The following is an 18,459-nucleotide window of genomic DNA, read 5'->3' as shown; positions in this document are numbered from 1 at the left end:
CTCAAGTACAAGACAAGGCCCATAGACAGTCCTCAGGTTGCTGTCATAAGGAACGCTCAGAACATCATTCCTTTGCTTTTTTTCCTTTTACAACTATTGAAAACACTAGCTTCCAGTGTCTTTCTACAGACTTTAGATCAGAGGTCTTTAGATCTGTTTGATTTAATAGACTAATTATCCTCGTAAGTCTTCGTAACTGCAGTGTAGTAATACTCATACTGAATGAAGGCCTTGGAAGGGACCAATCACATTTCTATTTTTGCAACAGGATAACCTGAAAACCCATTACCCGTCATCACTAGGCCAAGAGACATATTCACTGACCTTGCAAGTGTTAATCTAACCAGTGGGTTTCAAATAGTTGTTAGAAATAGATTGGAACTACCAACAAATCTGTTACGATAAAAATATGCTAAAATATTTTAAGCTTCAAATAAACACTGAATATCCTGTAAAATTCAGTGCACATTCATGCACACTACAGTTAGCTTGTTGCTAACATATTACTAGAACTCCTATAGGGATGCTAACAAACATAAGTGTTAATGTAGTTGTTTTTGACAGAATTTTGACATTCATGGCAATGAACTAAATAGCCTAGCTCTAATAGCCGGTCGGTCACTGCTAGCTTCTTGCTTCTTTCATGATGAGGTTTTCAGGCGTTTTTGATTTTTTCTTTTTTGGCATTTCGATTAAACAGTGACAACACAACACTAAAATCATGCATAAAAAATGAAGACAGTCATTTCTGTTCATAATGAGCTTTTTTATTTAAAAGCACATGTATTAGAGCTAAGTACATTTAGCAGAAAAAAAACATTTGCTATTATTTATTTTGTACAAAAATGAGACAATACAAAAATACTAATAGTAAATTTCGATACATTTGTAGATGTTTTTCAATGCTTATTAAAAACTTACTATTACAAATCTACAATATTTTAGTTACCTAAATACAAAAATCTGTCAATCAATGCTTGTCGAAGCAGCAATTGTAAATAACACAGGTCATGACACATTTTTTTTAATTCATAGTGGATATATCTAAAAATGTTCAGAAATAATATTTTACATAGTTAATTTTAGTGATCTATACATTATTTATATATTTAAAAGGAGAAAATAAAACAGCTTGCTGAAATGATAGGACGGACTATACAATGTGCGGGGATGTGCAACATGTGTGGCGTTGGGTTGTGTAGATGTGGTGTATGCTGTATATACGGTAAAATAATCTGGCGGAACTGTACAGCTGTTAGTGAGGACAGTAGACATCATTTAGAGAAGGGAAAAGGCCAAAGGGAGGCATGTAGAGAGAAAGAGAGAGAAAAATCCACAGTTTTCTTTCATTTTTTTTTCTTCACATGGTTAATAGTGCTCTGCATGAAGTCAAGGACCACGTGCAGGAACATAGTGACACACACACACATACACACACACACACACACACACACACACACACAGACAATACATACAATCACACATACATGCATGCACAACACGTGGCATTGAACAAATGTGGTAGGGACCACCCAACCACAAAACCCACCCCTCCCCGACCCCCCCCCCAAACCCTTCGTTGGGGCAGATGCTAGGGAACACTTTAATTAGCGCCACCACTGGCCGAAGGTATGAACGGCACGGCTGCTGTTGAGTGATTATGTGTTTGGACGGGAGAAGAGTCCATACTAGCCAGCAGAAGAGGCTCGTTCCACCCATCCGAAATATGAATGTGCCAAAGCCAGTGCAGTCGATGGGACTCGACCCCAAACGACCCTGATGACGGGGAAAAACAAAATATGTAAAATTCCCCCAATCCCATCACCCTTCACCGTCCTCCCTGCCCCTACAAGGACACAACGCTGAAGCACGGCTCAGCCATGCTCTCACAACACTGCTGCAGATGGGCAACGGCCATCCTGAATTCAAGATTTAGAAACTTTCATCATTTTGTTGTCTAACACACCCCACCGTCCCCCCTCAGCCCACCCCTTAATAAAAAAAATAAAAAAACCCAGTGAAATGTAACATCTCTTGGAGCTAGGCCACTGTGTGGGTAGCTAAGAACAGCATTGATGGGTCTAGTGCTCAGTAGTGTCTGTGTATCATAATGGTGTGTGTTTGAAGCCCCCTGGATCCTCAGGGACTGTCATACACCACAGTGTAAAAGTTTGTCAGATTTTTTTTTTTCTGTTTTCAGTCTACCATGCACTAAAAACCACACCAAGCTCCTACAAAGCTACACCCCTCAGACAGCGAGTGGTGACGATTTACAATGGACTCAATGGATATAGTGCTATAAGTTACTGGTCTTTATACTGTTAATATATCTGTGCTAGTAACATTTGCAGGTAAAAGTATCATTCCTATAACTAAGGAATTTGTTGTCCTATACTTATGAAAGGCCTCAGAGACAAGAGAGCGAGAAAGAGAGAGAGGCAGACAGACAGACAAAGAGAGAGGGGGACATGGAGAGAGAGAAAGAAAGAGACACACACTGGTCACATGACCAGCCTCACAATCACACAATTTCTCAAGCATCCATCCATCCATCCATCCATCCATCCATCCATTCATTCATTAGTCTTTTAGTTTTAAACTCTTTTCACTCTGTTCTTTTGTTTAGCCCTTATAACTCCATTCAGTGTGCTGCAAATCAAGTCGCACACTCACTTTAGTCCACACTATTTTGGGACGTAACATAATCCCAACTAGCGAGTTCCATTCTGTACATTTTCCGTTAGCTTTAGTTGTGTGTGTGCGAATTGGGCTCAAAATGAAGACTAGCGAAGATCGTAATAGGTAAAAAAAACAAAAACAAAAAAAAACCAAACAACAACAAAAGAGTCTCGATAGTTAAAGGTCTCTGTCTCCTGCCTCTACATTCTACTGTCAGATGAGAAAGAGAGAGAGAGAAACAGCTAAAGTGCTGCTGCTCCTCAGTCACAGGTGGCTGTTCAGGTGTCTTCAGAGGAGACGGGCTGGGGAAGGGGTTAAAGATGGTTCCTCCCGTCACCCTCCTCTCACACCATGTTGTGGTGGTTGTTCCTGTCTATGATGTCGGCCGAGGGGAGGAGCTCCTTTTTGATTGGCGAGGGCGGAGGAGTGGCAGCCTTCACTTTGGGCTTAAACAGGTCAGACACATAGAAGACCTGGTGAGAGAAAAGACAAGACAAAAAGGACATTAGAGATGACCTCCTAAGGTTCAAAAGAGTTTCAGCATTTTTAACAAATTGGCTATTTAGCTAAGAGGTTTTTAAGGAGACCAAGTTATATACTGAATGTGCATCTGGGTTTAAAGGTGGGAAAGGATAGAAAATAAGACATCAAGACTATGCCCCCCCCGCTTTCCTTTGCAGTCAGTGAGCTACAGTGTCAGTAGGCATAGTGAGTTATATTCATGTCCTTAATCACCCCATGGCTACGGCCTTCTCTGAGGTCATACACTGATAAGAGGCACCCCACCACAGTGCTGTAGTCTATCAAGCTCATTGAGTCAGTGGAGGCAAGAAGGTAAACTTGTCAAAGAGAGTGAGGTCAGTACGGGGAATGCGGCAACTTGGCGTGGGAGGCACTAAGGGAGGAAAGGGTACTGTCTGGCAACCAAGGCTTTACGTCCTGATGACGTCACCGACAGAACAGGAAAACAAGGAGGGGTGGGGAGGAAGCGAGCCTGCGCAAACAGGCCAAGCTCCCACCCAAAGGATTCTCAAGGAGTTTTGGGGTCCAACTGGTGATCTAAACCTCCACCTGGACCAGCTTACGAGGCATACATGGGCTGAGGTAGAGATGAAGCAGGTTTTTGGCCTGTTCAGTCTTCCACACCCTATTAGAGCTGCTAAAGCCTGGACAACAGCTGAGCTGGATGCTCTCGGCATGGAGTAGCAGATTCCAGTGAGCATGCCAACACACACACACATTCACTTTGGGGCAACAGTATGATGGGAAAGATAGGCAGCTGAGTAGAGAGGCAGCTGAGTCCTGATGATGTGCTTCCTGGTCAGGCTATCTGTGATGGCACGCGATAGCCGGGTAATGCCCTTAGGGTGATGCCAGGGGAAAAACACATGCATGGCTAAAAAAAGAAATGTCCTCTTTGAGTGGAAGACTCATGGGGAAAATCTCACATGACTATCAGCAACCCTGCTAGTCTTATATAAAGGAAATGGAATGGGTTTGCTCAATGAAGGAGAGAAAGACAAAGATAGACATGACCATAGGGAGTTTATCATCATGATTTCCTGGAATACTCGCAATCTTTCATATACATAAACATAACCATTTGCAGCATCTAAAAGAATAGTGCTCGGTAATATTTCAGGAGCCCCCACCCTCCTCACTACACATGTTCTGAAATGACACTAGATCACTTCGAGAGATCAAAAAGGACATGATAAATAATTGGTAAGATGTTTTTGAGAAAGGCAGTGACACTGCTTTGCCAGTGCAAGCTAAAACAGTGCAGCTATTGGAAAAGAAGATGCATCAAGTGCTCAGCTAGTCTTCCTATGCAAAAAGTTCCCTATGTAGCCATTCAGAGCTGTGCTCTCTCACAGCTCACAGCTGTGTCCTTGTAAACTAAACAAAATCCAAATAAGAAAAAAACGATTCTTCTTAAAAACGATTGGTGAACAAGACTTTTCTATGGAAAGCCTCTCATAGATTGTTCCACTTAAACCCTTTAAAAAAAATCTAATCTGAGACCAAGTTGAAAGCCACTAGAGCCTTCCTTTGTCCTCCAGTGAGTGCTAGTTGCTTGTCCATATGCATGTGCATGATTAGGTCATTGGGCATTTTCAGTGTGACCTTTCCACACAACTTCTAATGACATCATAAACTACAAGATAAAGGACCTTACTAATTCTTCGTGCCAGTCTGAAATTATGAAGGCGTGTATGTGTGCAATCATTCCTCCTCTGGGCACTGTTCAGTAATGAGCTCTTGTGTCTATGGCAGCTCTGAGGCAGATGACCCGGCCTTTTTCCACAATGGGCTGCTTAACACCGTGACCCCTGCCCTTCGCCCTGAAGCGGCTAATGGAGTCTTATCGCGGCGGGAGAGCTTCCTGTGGTGGGACCCTGCATGTGAAAGTGTTCTTCCTCCATACGCTCAGTCTATTGTGTTAGAAATGCTTTGTCAGCAACAGGAACCCAGTATGTGCGCATGTGTGTGAATGTGTGTGTGTGTGTGTGTGTGTGCATGTGCACGTGAATATGCATGCGTCTCTTTATTACAGTCCCACAGGAAACGTTCCAAGAGAGAGCTGAAATGCACCTCATGGCAGATTCTGGGAGTGTATGGCCTTAGAAGTAGTCTATAAATGGACTTTAGGGGCAGTTAAAGGTGGACTTGAAGGAAGCTATATATCAAGGTGTATGCTTTAGAGTCTGGTTAAATTTTTAGTCAAGCAGAGATGCACAGAATGTAAAGAAAGTCGGTTTGGGGCTTTGTGGACAAGTTTAGCAACTTGCTGAACATTTGCGAATTTTACTAGTCGCTAATTCACAAGGACTAGGAATTCTATCGTACTCCATTTGACCTATGAGATTTTGGAAACACCTAATTCCAATGAATGGCTATGCATGTCCAGTCTAATTTACAATAACATAATCTACTTATGTGCAGACATTTATTTATGTTGCACCCCATATGGGAATTGTGGGCCAGTGCCAATTGTACAAGATTTTTAATGCACATATCTGGTGATGCTGGCTACTTCAACATGAATTAGTATTATGAAGAAACACCATTCATTTCTAAATAGCAGTGCGCTGGAGGAGCCAAGACTTGCCAAGGTCTGATTCACCCACATACAGTCAGACAAGGAACCTTCGTCATTGCGTGACTGATTTGACACTACAGTATTCACAACCAACCACTGACTCACAATATAAAAGGATGATGGAATTAAAATTACAGTTGGGCTTAATTTTAGTATATATATAGGTCAGTAGAGAAACGCCATATTTATATTTTTGCTGCTATTTTAGCTTTAGTTTTCCAGTAAATTTATGCAAAAAAAGTTGGATGGATGAATGGATGGATCTACTTAGCATTAGGTTCAATTATACTGTTAACAGGTTAATGGTTTAGGCGCGCCTGGGTATGTGTGAGTGTGGGTGGTCCTCCGTGGTTGTGGGTGCATGGAGTGTTTGTGTTTGCATGGCTAAATGTGTTGTTCTAAGGCACCACTGCAGTGAAGTTCATATGCATATAACCTTATAATTGGTAAAAAAAAAAAAAAACTATTTTTGGCTCCTCAGTGCCTTCATCACTACCACGGCTCCAAAAAGGGAACTGCAGCCGTGTATGGAAAAAAGAAGGGAGACAAGCCTAACAGACAGACATATGGGAGCGAGCGATAGGGTATCAGGACGTCTATCTGGACAAGCAGGCCAGAAAAGAAGCACTCAGTCGTGGAGTCTTATCAGAGGAACACTGGCCATGACCCTGAGTGCTCCGGAGGTATGCTGGGACATTGGAGGTTGGAAAATGCAATGGAGGGAGAGAGGGAGTGTGGTGACGAAGAGAGAGAGAGAGAGAGAGGAAAAGGCAGTTGGAGGAAAAGGCAGTCGTCCCCACTCCAGCTGTTTCCCCTCTTCATCAATCCCCTTCATTCTGCAGGAAACACCTCTGAAACTGAGGCCTGGCTTGGCTATAACATTTAACACTCTCTCCTCTCTTCATTAGCTGCCCCAAAACTAGGCCAGCTTGGATAACTTGGCAGAAAACGCTAGAAGGAAGAGTAGGAGGATATGGTGGCAGTCCTCACTGGCCTAAAAAAAAACAAGAAATTGAGCAGTTCTTTGGGTTCTCTGTCAGACAAAACACAAACCAGTGATCCCAATAGAGGCTGCCTGCCTCCATGAATCTAGTTATATTGATACAGCACAGGCTTCAATCTCCGGGCTTTAGGAGCTCCTTCCCCACAAAGGCGAGCTGGGAGGCGCCATTAAGCTCAAGCAGCTCCAGGCCTGAAGTTTCCTTTCATCAAATGTGAGCCAGCAGGTTGACATTTAAGGTTGGTCAGAGAGTAGTTCTCTCTGGGCGACTCTGTCCTGTGGAGCCGTTTGAGCTGATTCACTCTAATGAGGATCAGACCACAGGTCTGCTAGCAACTCTGCCGCAACTGCCAAAGTTCTCCAGGACCTGCAGCTGCCAGACGGCTCACTTCAAAGCTTGCCACTTTGACATGGACCTTTAGGCAGTGCTCAGTGTGCAAAGACCAATCCAGAGAGAAGTGCAGCGCCCATGCGGGATGAGGAGTGCTCCAGGGGAGATTAATCATTTCCACCAGAACAAAACTGACTTCTTCTAAAACAGTGGTTGCCAACCCTGAACCTACAGTAGTCCTGACCCTAACCTAGGAAATCCTTCTTAATGAGCTGATTACTTAATTGTGTTAAAACTTAGCAAACATTGAAATGTACAGAGGAGCGGTACTCCAGGACCACCACTGTCCAACACAAGCTGTAAGGCTTACAAAGTCATACAGTATAGACTGCAGGCAACAGGCATTTGCTTATGGCAAGAATATTATTAAGCCTCAGTATTATGATCTAATGGGCAGATCCAGTAACTGTATCTGTATCAAGCAATAATAACTGAAAGGTCTGCACAGTTCACTGAGCTAGGAAATCCCTAATTCTGACGGATGTAGTTTGAGGGAGAAGACTTCCTTGGAGGACAAAATAGTTAAGGGTGCACTTCCAGGTCTGATGGCACAGACGGACACAGCCTATGCACTAGCCAGATCAGACCTCCAGCATCCTAAGATATACCTCAACGTGTTGCGAATCTGCTTTGCATGTGATGTATGGAAACATGACTTCAGACCCTCGCTGTGTTTTTATTCCTTCAGCAGCCACGTGCACAGTATGTTCTCCCCACCGGTTCCCTCTGAACTCTGGTTATTAGAGATACTCTAATTGGGCTACTAAAGTGTTCACAGATGTGTGCGTGTGAGAGGGGTGGGTTAGGTGGAGAGGAGAGAGGAGAGGGGAGTGGGAGTGCTTCCAATGCAAGGGCTGTAAAAGAGGACGGGCGCCCTCAATCTGCACGGCTAAGCGTCTTGCTTCTGCTCTCTTTTTCTTTCTCCCTCTCTCCTTCTCGCTTTGCCTTTTGCCACGTTCTAGTGGCGTCTTGGTTCTCATATGACATTGACGCACGAGTTGTGCAACACTCTGCGGACAAAGCGTTATAAAAAAAAAAAAGAAAAAAAAACACCCTGTGAATCTAGAACAAAAACTTGTATAAACACGATCCAATGACTTTTCCTCTTACAAAACAATGAGGCAAGGGGAAAGTGAAAAAAAAGGAGCCACTTGGAATCTAACTGTGAAAAAAAAAAACAAGTTCTAATCTGAGATGATGTCAGAACCCAGGCATTGCACAATCCACTACGGCAGCTGGACAGATCTATGGCCATCATTTGCGTACTATCAGGGGTGGAACCTCATTGAAGCCAATCAGAGCAAGGAAAAACAACACAGTGTAAAATTCCCAGCGCACACTGGGTTATGTCTATTAGAAAAGTACAACAGCGTGCCAGCCTCCACTCAGCAATCAACTTGGTAGAACTGCAGCAACCGAGGCTTTGCCAGACATTGGCAGCCACCGATGGAGCCTCTGTAAAAGCACTTTTCATTTTAGCATGGCTAACAATTTCCACGTTTGTCTTAAAGCCCATGAAGAAGGAAATGTGATGGTTGCTACAGGGGTGGTTCAACTGCTAATGTTGAGGCAAGGAGATGGCCAATGTCTTTTTTTTTTTTTTTTAAGTCCGTGCTGGATGTGTGTTCCCGTTTCGTTGAGCTTTCGTTTTGAAAGGGTTAAAACGCTGATTAGAGTGTGTTTAGAGTAGGCAAACAAGTGGAGTAATGGGGCTTTCGTGGTCTTCACAAACACCCAAGAGCAAAACATCTTAGGACTGCTGAGCTGATAAAAATCAGCCCTCCGACTGAAAAATTTGCTTTGCCGTTCCTCTTTCAAACAGAGGCCTCATCACCTCCTACCCTATCTCCATCGCCCCTGTACCCCATTTCCTTGCCCGGAGTTCTTTTTTCCCAGCACCATCCAGCTTGGAGAAGAGCTTTTGGCTGCAGTAAACATCTGGCACCAGCTGAGGTGACATGTGTCACAAGTAGGGCAGAAGCAGTGGAGTGTAGAAATCTCTCCCTTTCCAAACCTCTTCTCTCTCACGCCTTTGAAAAACTGCTACTGCTTTGTTGCCCAGGGGCCCCAGGCAGGCAATGTGCTCCTCATTAGTGAGATTTTGCTTTTGTAATGGCTGGACAACTTAGTGGACGTAGAGAGAAAGAAAGTAAAAGGGAGAGAGAGGGGATGAAAACAGGCGAGAGGTGGGGGTCTGAGGAATGGGCTGATTTGTTTCCACTGAATTCCGTGGGTCGGTTCCAAGCTCAGACTCCAACCAGTCTTATGTCCTCATTTTGACATGAGCGAACAATAAAAACAAAAAAAAAAAACAACAGCCCACAATAACTTTCAATTGCCTCTCACTGTGTGACAAGCTTATCTGGCCAAGGGCTGACCACAGAGCGCTTCCGGCCGATCACGAGACAAAGAGCGAGATAAATTCTCAGTGGGGCGAATGTGCCAGCTCATAAAATCCTGGGTAAAGCAGGCTGTAGGAGAAAGGGTAAACTTTAGCATGTGGGTGTAGTGGGGACATCTGCTGTTTGAGGCTTCTGCTGCTGCGCACTGGCCAAAACACATGGCTGCCATCACATGATAAAAAGTGACATTTAACGTGCACAGGCCGTGTATAGGGTAAGGCCACATTTGGGTGCCTTAGAGCTTGTAAGGATGGAAGGACAGAGAGTGGTAAAGTGGGAGAGATACTCACTATGCAGTAGGCCACGAGTGCTCCTTGTACGAAGCCGGCCAGCACGTCAGTCGGGTGGTGCTTGTGGTCAGAGACGCGGGACAGGCCTGTGTAGAATGCCATCATCAGCAGAGTGAATTGGAGGAGAGGCCTCAGGAGTCGAGCTCCACGCCATGTGAACCGAGACTGCAGGTAGAACTGGAGAGAGAGGAGGATAGAGAGACACAGATATAACAAATGAGTTTTCAACATGTGTCAGGCAGAGGTCAATGACTTACAGCATTATCTACACAACACACTGACTGCAAGCATGCAAAAATGGCTAAGGAAGGAACTACCGTCACTTGACTATTTTTAAAGAAATGTGTTCACACGCAAACACACACTTGGAAGAGTCTTTTCTAAAGCATCATGGAACTGATACATTGATGCTTCAGAGTAACACTAAAGGGCCATGCCACAATTACACAACATGTCAGATGCGAAGTAACACTAAAGGACAGTGCTAATGTAGCACTACAAGACAGCGGCAAAGCAACACTACAGTACAGTGCCAAAGTAGTACTGCAGGATGTTGTTAAAGTAACACTTCAGGACAGTACTAAAGGAACACTACAGGACAGCAGATATGTACCACTACAGGACCATGCCAATGTAACAGTACAGGATGGTGGCCAAGTAACAGTACAGGACAGTGGCAATGTAACACTACAGGACAATGAATAAGTAACACTACAGTACAGTGCCAAAGTAGTACGGCAGGATGTTGTTAAAGTAACACTTCAGGACAGTACTAAAGGAACACAGGGCAGCAGAAATGTACCACTACAAGACAGTGGCAATACTGTGGGATAGCATCAAAGTAACACCAAAACACAGTTTCAGAGTAACACTACAGGACAGTACCAAATTAACAGTAAAGGATGGCGACAAAGTAGCAGTACAGGACAATGGAAAATGATCTCTACAGGACAGTGCCAAAGTAGTACTGCAGGACATTGTCAAAGTAACACTACATGACAGTGCCCATTAAAAACTACAGGACAGCAGAAAAGTAACACCCCGGGACAAAGTAACATTACAAGACAGAGGCAAAGGAATACTGGACAGTGCCAATGTAATACTGTGAAATTGCATCAAAGTAACACTACAGGACACTCCCAAAGATCCAGTTATGTACCAGTAACACGACAGGATGGTTCTTTAGGATAAGCTTAATCTTTTCTAGCTTTCACAACCAAAAAAACGAAGAATAGTCACTGACACAGAAGTAGCTTTCTGGAAACAGGAAGGCTTATCAGGGCAAGAAAACAGCATCAGCGTGAGAAAGCGAGAGAACGAAAAAAAAGAGAGAGAGAGAGAGAAACAGAGATGGTGAGGAAGGGGCAGGCGGATGGGGTGGGGGGTCAGGAGTACAGGGGTAAATGGGGGTCAGTGGCGTAATGACGCAGCTAGGCAAAAAGGGCCTCTTAGATAGGTCAATGTAAAAGCCATTCATTTCCTGCATTCCCCATCCTGACCCTGACCATCAATCAGTAACATAAGGACTTCCCTTACGTACAACATAGAGGTGGAGCATTAACAAACCTAAGTCACACATACACACATGAACGAACAAAGACCAAAGAAACAGAAGACCAAAGCGTTAGACTAAACAAACAATAGCCTACAAGACCGCCATCGCCTCGAGCGTGCAGATTGCCAGCTGAGGTGTAGACGAGGTCAGCTTTGTCTTCCTGGACAGTAGGTTGTTCGCATCGCAGCCATTGTGTGTGCCACAGGGAAGGGTCCCTCCCTGCGGATGTTTGGGAGTTGGCGTTTCCTCGCTAGGTTCTCAGATGATGTCAAGATGGGTGCAGTCTACTGCCCATCAGCAGCCAGATAAAAAAACGTGGGCTAAAAATAAACACAGGTTGCCCTGTTTTGATTAATGAAATATATTATATGTAAAAAACACATACATATACATATATAATGTTGTAAATAAAAAGTAAATATATATATATATATTTACTTTTTATTTACAACATTATATATGTATATGTATGTTTTTTACATCTGAGCCCTTTTTTCTATTTCTATAATTCCATTTTTAAAATAATTTCTTTATTTTACACACACTGTAAGTACTGTATTTTTATGTGTGATATTTTTACTTCGACAAAGATGCAAAAATAGTTCGCGTCCACCATAAGGAATCTGAAATTTCGCACTGCTATAAGCGCCTGCATATCCTTATCCATTCAGCTGCTCTAATCTGATAATTCACCATTTAAGAGCATTTCAAAGCAGAAAGATGACTGAAAGATAAGTGTGGGACAGTGTGCGGGCTCTGACAATGCCCCGTACACTGAATGTCTTACACAGACTAAACTACTGGGTGCTAGCTAATTATCTAGTCATGACACAACATGCAGAATAAGGCCTTACAGGAAACAAAACCCAAACAAATATTACTGCATCCTGACTCAGCAACCTGGAAAACACCTTTACTGATCTCTTTCTGCTCCCTCTTTCTGCTTTTAACCTTTGTGTAGTTCTATACATCCCCCTTATTGTGAGGGTCAAATATGGCCTAAAGACAGTCTCCGTACCCTGGTGGTGTACATCTGAAAAGGCTGTTAAACATGGGGGGAGGTCACTTTTTACCCTTGAGACAAAGCAAGGCTTAAACTTACCTTTTGTGTTCTCAATAGACTCGACAAGCTAAAAAGGAAAAAAGTAAGGGATTAAGAGTATCTATTTCTGTTTCTGGCCTCTTTAAAAGTGCATTCTATTTCTATTTTAATATTCTGCACGAGCAAAGATATGAAAAAGAATATGCTCATACATCAGTCACTCTTTAACATCACACTTATGAATATGAATGCTGTTTTCAACATGTGTGTATGCCCATTCAGAAACGATCACAGTGCATCCAACAAAAAAGACAGCTTCCTTTAAACGGTGCATGCCAAAGTATCTGAAGGAATTACCTACAATAATTCCAGCAACTAGTGCTGAACTAAGAAAATGTCCTTCTTTTGTGTTGGCTAGTGTAGAGCAGTCAAACGCCAAATGAACGCCACTTTTTGGAAGCAAACTGAACCTGAGATTTGCTGAAAGTTTTATATGACCTTTTTTTTTATTAGTTTCAAACACTGATGGTTTGCGCTGATGGTCTGGCCACTCACTCCTTAAAATCTGACCGACCATCTCTCGTAAACAGCGAATTTCACTAGCTTTGAAATCCGCAAGTTTTGACTGAAGCTGTATCGAATATCATTGCTTTTAATTTGCACATTCCGTTTGGCCCGCGTGGATACAGTCCCATTACTGGCAGAGCTGATCTAGGCCAGAACACGGCGTTATTTTCACTGCTGCCTTTCTGTCCCTTAAAAACAGACAAACATATGCGCAAAGGAATTAGGAACAAACATGCAAATAAAGCGTCTGAGGGCGGAATTCTTCCCACGGAAAGCAAGCGCAACGAGGATGCTTTCCGTCCAAAAAGTTGTGGTCTGGTGAGAAAGGGCTTAAGGGAATTAGTCTCAGAACAGGCAGTTGTAAAACTGTGACAACAAAGACGGGAAAAAAAACAACAACAAAAAAAAAACTCGACATCCACAGTGTAATTCTCACTGGATATGCAGAAAAAACATCTTTACATGTGGTGAATTCAAATGACTCTAAAAAAGCCTTTTGTTTGTCATTAGCTTTTAACTGCTGTTTTTCCTTATGCAAATCTAGTATTAGCAGTGGTCGCATTGTAGCAACTCCAGAGGGGGTGGTGAGATGATGGCTGTAAAATCCTAGGTGTGCTTAGCTGTAGCACAGCCAAATATCTCTCCTCTTGTATGTGAATAGACTGCATTGACATTCTTTTTTTTAGATCATGGTATTAGAACTGGTTTTGGGTGATCAATTAAAGTTATCTATGAATATGAACAGCTTTTCTTAAAACGAAATGTGATCTTTAATGTCCATTTGTTTATTTTTTACTTACTTAGGCAATGCACATTAATCAACATTTCAGTTTCCACGTCAATGTAAATTTGTGAGCTAGAGTTATCTAATAGGCTAAAATTCAGCCTAGAATTCAGTTAGTCTGGGAGGCAAAATGATTGTTTATCATCTATAATCACTTTCTTTTTATATGATAAGGAAATATTTTATTTTTGTACTCACAATTGCTAGAAAGAATTGCTGTTGAATTTGACATTCATTTTTATTCTACGTTTCTCAGAAATCAAAGGCAACCTGAAGTGTAAATCTCAAACGTGAATAGAATTAATATATTAATACTCTATATTTTGGGTAATATAACACCAGTAATTAGGAGGACATGGAAAAGAGGGATGGTAATTTGAGAAGTGGGTCATTTAGATCTCTCTTTTTTTTTGTTGAGGAGATGGAATCCTCTTGAAAATGGAGCCCTGAGTATAAGATATCAAAGCAGGCCCTGTTCCGAGAAGGTAGTGTTTATAGTTGTGTTGATGGAGTTTATTTAGTTGAGTATTTATTTATGGACTACAGTATTGAGACTGGCTCCCACACATACGCAGTGATAAATACAATTAAAGAAACCGCAGATGTAAACACAGGGACCCGATCGTGGTGAACTTAATCTTCTAAAAATCTGCCACAGTAATACAGTGATAACCAATGCAGTACTGCCAGTGAAGTGAAACCAAATGGAAAATTGAGGGAGAGTTAATAGCTCTCTCTCTCTCTCTCTCTCTCTCTCTCTCACACACACACACACACACACACTCTCTCTCTCTCATTCCCGCCTGCTGGCTAGTGTTACACAATGCTGTGCAATCCCAGGAATGCTGTTGCCTTTCACTCTGAACATAAACAACTGACCACAAAACAAACAAGTCAACCGGAGCCTCGGGATAGTGTACATCAAGCACTCATTAACACACACACACAAATACACACACGCACACAGCAGAAGAATGTCGCACTAATCCATTGCTCATGTTAAAACCGAACATAGAAATTTGAATGTAGCCCATGGCAACTATCTCTAAAAGATCAAAGAGCTGCAATTAGTGTTAATCCCCTCACCGCAGTCTGGGGCACGAGCAGCAAGAGAAAACGCAAGTGTCTAGACAGAGATGCTGGGAGGACGCTGAGAAGCAAATGCAGGGTCATGAGGAGGTGTGCCGCTCGAGAACTGCTTGGCCTCTCAGTGCAATTTCAGCACAGTAAAGTAAAACAACTGAGCAGTGCCCGGACAAGAATCTATAGAAGAAGCAATTATCACAGACAATCACAAAAGAATGGGGTCCTATATCTCTAGATATGTATCTTAAAGTGGTGATATCCCACTATTTGCGAGTTTGGAAAATGCCATCAGCACATTCTGCTTCACTTCTGCTTTAAAGCCTCACGTAGGAGAGGCAGATTCGCGGCACCATTTTCGCTGAACCAAAACAAAAGAAATGTGAATTCGTCTTTTGGTAAATTTGTGGGTGGGAAGACAGAGTGAGCATGGTCTGTACAGACTGCAGAGGGAGTTGGAGGTGAGTAGCACAGCACATTTTGGAGGATACCCTACGTATGAGGCTGATGTTGGCTTCTAATAAGAATTTCCATTCCACCTTAAATAGTGCTACAGTATTCATTATTTACTAGCACCAGATGCAGTAGCTGCTGCATCATTTAAGGTGGAATGAAAAATTAAACAAACAAACAAACAAAACTCTGCTATCCATGCTCAGTTTTTATTAGCTACCAATAGGACCAATAGGATAGGATTGAGTCGTTGGGCTAAACCCAGGAACCCATATAACATTTTAACCAAGCAAAGAACCATTTAAGCATTTAAGCAAGTGGTCATTTGAGAATGACCTTTAAGAACCCTTTAAAAAGTACGAAAATCATGTCATCTGACTGGGGAGCCCAGTACTAACATTGATGTAACTAACATTAATGCAATTAAGAATGAAGTTATTATTGCACTTCACTTCACTTAAACAGCAAACCGACAGTATTAATAATCTCTTGGTGTATCCATTTCTTCTCTTCACACTGCCATTCAGAGAGCTGATAACAGAGAGGGCCTGAAGACACTCTGCGAGACTCAGAAACAGCCCTTAGCTATCAGAGCTTAGATAAGCTCAACGCAGCGTGGACACACAGACGCGCACCCACAGACAAACGCACTAGTGTTGGGATGCCTTGATCTTCTCTAAGACGCATTCAGACTTTAGTGTGGATGTCAGACAAAGTGCGTCCCTGATACTCTTATCCCAGTGTGTGGTGTGGCGAGCGCACACACACACACACACACACACACACACACACACACACACACACACACACACACACACACACACAGACACACAAACATCATTAACACCCTCAAAAGACACAACACTGCTATACAGCAGATAAAATGCTTTGTCCTGCTGAGATCCTGTCCCATGCCTTCCCTGCAGGCAAGTAGAGCATGCAGCCATCTGATACTCAGGGCAGGAGGGTTTGAATGTCCTGGCGGAGACAATGGAAAAGCTCCTGGAGGGGGTATTTTTAAACCCGGTTGCTGTTTTTGGTCTACTAACTCCTCGGCCTCCATGCATGGCCATAGGCAAGCACTGAAGCAGCGCACAGTAAATATTTGGAGCCACTGTTAGGATCTACTGTCCAAGTTTGGTGGATACAGCCAGGCAATACAGAAGGATGAGGTGGGAAAGTAAAGAAAACTGAAAGGAGCTGAAAAGAGAGAGGACATAAAAAGCTGCAAACCTACACTGCTGCAATGCTAAGCTTCATGTCCCTCATATAAGCCTCTTCCTTAGTATATAGAATAGATTTTGGATTAATTAAAAGTCTAATCAGCATTTTACATTTTATAGACTTGTTTTATTTTATGGAATGAATTATTACATGTTCATTCTCAAAAGCAGTCCTACACATCCACAATTAACCTTCATTATCATATGAAGGTTATGCTCATTATCACAAGTTAAAATATAACCAGTAGGCAGCAACAAACTATTATTACTCTTTAAAGGTGATGGCGCAAATGAACTGAAATCAGTTCATGTATGTATCGCGTTTTCTGTCTGACTGAAAACACCTGCAAACAAGGAGCTGTTTTCCAAGGAGGAGGTTTTTAGCCATGCAGGCGACCAATGAAAAAGATTAACCAATCATGCAGCTCCAACGCGCACTGGTGGGAGCAGATAGCTTCCACACCTGCAGTGGACCATTAATCTGCAGTGTTCCAATTTGAATTTTCAAGGTTGGGTTCTTAGGCACCTTTGCTTGGCTGAATGGAAAGCATTGCAGTTTGCTTACGGTTTTAACAGTGTAGTTTAGGCTACAGTTGTGGCTTCCTTATACCCAGCTACATACTACAAAATACTACATTGCAAAATAAATACCAATATAATGAAAGAATAATCAAGTATTCTAAATAGACAAGCCAGCACTAGATGGCTATGGCATTATTCCCAATATACTGTAGAATGCTTTGGCAGATGTTTTCTAAAGAAAAATAGCACAATCCAACCATCCCCCTATTTAATAAGCTGCAAACTGACGAATAAAACATGCACTTTGAAAATGTTCCCAAACGTTTGATAGGCAGTGTAAAAATAAAAAGACCACATCCTCTTCTCCACAGGAAAGCGAGAACGGGAAAGACAGAGAGAGTGAGAGAGAAGGGAGGGAGTGCGTGTCTTCGCTGCAGTGTTTTGACCAGACTGTTTGTTTTCATGGTGTTGTGCAGTATTGTTGAAATGTTGTGCTGAGCTTCAGCCACAACCGGCTTTGTCCTACTCTCGGAATCCGGCCTGCCTGCTGCTCCTTTTTCTGTGCTTTTCTCACCAGATCTGACTTTTCCACTGGGGCTTTCCACACCCTGACCTCAGGTCAGGCCTGAAGAAGCCAACACAGTGGAGTGGGCTTTCTTTCAGCGCGACCACAACACTGGAAATGATGAACGCAGTCCACAACATTGTGAGCTCTCCAAGTCAAATCAACCACTGTCACCAACTACCTCAGACACCGCTCCTCGGTGGATTCATCACTCAGCTCTCCTCTCAGGCCTTTGTTCAGTTCCCATTCGCGGTGTCGGCCGGCAGGCCTCTGGCTGGTTGCCATGCTCGCCATGCTCGTGTGTCGCCGTGTGGTTTGGGCCCAACGACAACGCCTCCTTCTGCCTCAGGCCAAACCAGAACACATGGGCTGAGAGGCTGGAGGTTAGAGAGAGGCTAGAAAATACCCAATCCCAAAGCCACTGAAATCCCCGCAGACACGGCCACGCCAGCACACACACATCTACTGCCCCGAGTCAGCCATCAATCAGCATGGTATTTAAAGTCACCTACACCATGGTTACAGTTCCCAGTAAAGAGCTATGGGACGTGTCCCCAGAGAGCTAGGTCGTTCCGATTTCATCCCAAACACTGGTTGAGCAGAGGAAAAGAGAAGTAACCATGGAATCTAATTGATCAGCCAAGATATTTATGGTTAAAATTCAATTGCTCAGCTTGCGATGGAGCTTCGAGGGTCAGGTAGCTAACAAGTAGTGGAAGCTTGCAGCACTACATAAAATATTAGGACCAAACACAAGTACACTGCACAGCTGAAATCAACAGAAAGAATCATGTTAGAGG

General features: G+C 43.0%; 1 protein-coding gene across 3 annotated transcripts in view; it reads right to left on the bottom strand.

Moving 5' to 3' along the window:
• Positions 1 to 745: 745 nt before the first annotated feature.
• Positions 746 to 18,459, bottom strand: part of plpp3 (phospholipid phosphatase 3) — a 46,290-nt gene continuing 28,576 nt past the window's right edge. For all 3 annotated transcript variants that reach the window (XM_072682516.1, XM_072682507.1, XM_072682525.1), the window contains exons 5-6: positions 9,866 to 10,042; positions 746 to 3,152 (exon numbers count right to left, since the gene is read on the bottom strand). In XM_072682516.1, the coding sequence (XP_072538617.1) occupies positions 3,024 to 3,152; positions 9,866 to 10,042 (306 nt within the window). In that variant the 3' untranslated portion in view covers positions 746 to 3,023. The remainder of the gene's footprint in view (positions 3,153 to 9,865; positions 10,043 to 18,459) is intronic.

The sequence above is a fragment of the Salminus brasiliensis genome, chromosome 1 (genome assembly GCF_030463535.1).
Source record: "Salminus brasiliensis chromosome 1, fSalBra1.hap2, whole genome shotgun sequence".
NCBI lineage: Eukaryota > Metazoa > Chordata > Actinopteri > Characiformes > Bryconidae > Salminus > Salminus brasiliensis.
Note: the sequence above shows the minus strand (reverse complement) of the source record. Positions and strands in the feature narration are given on the sequence as shown.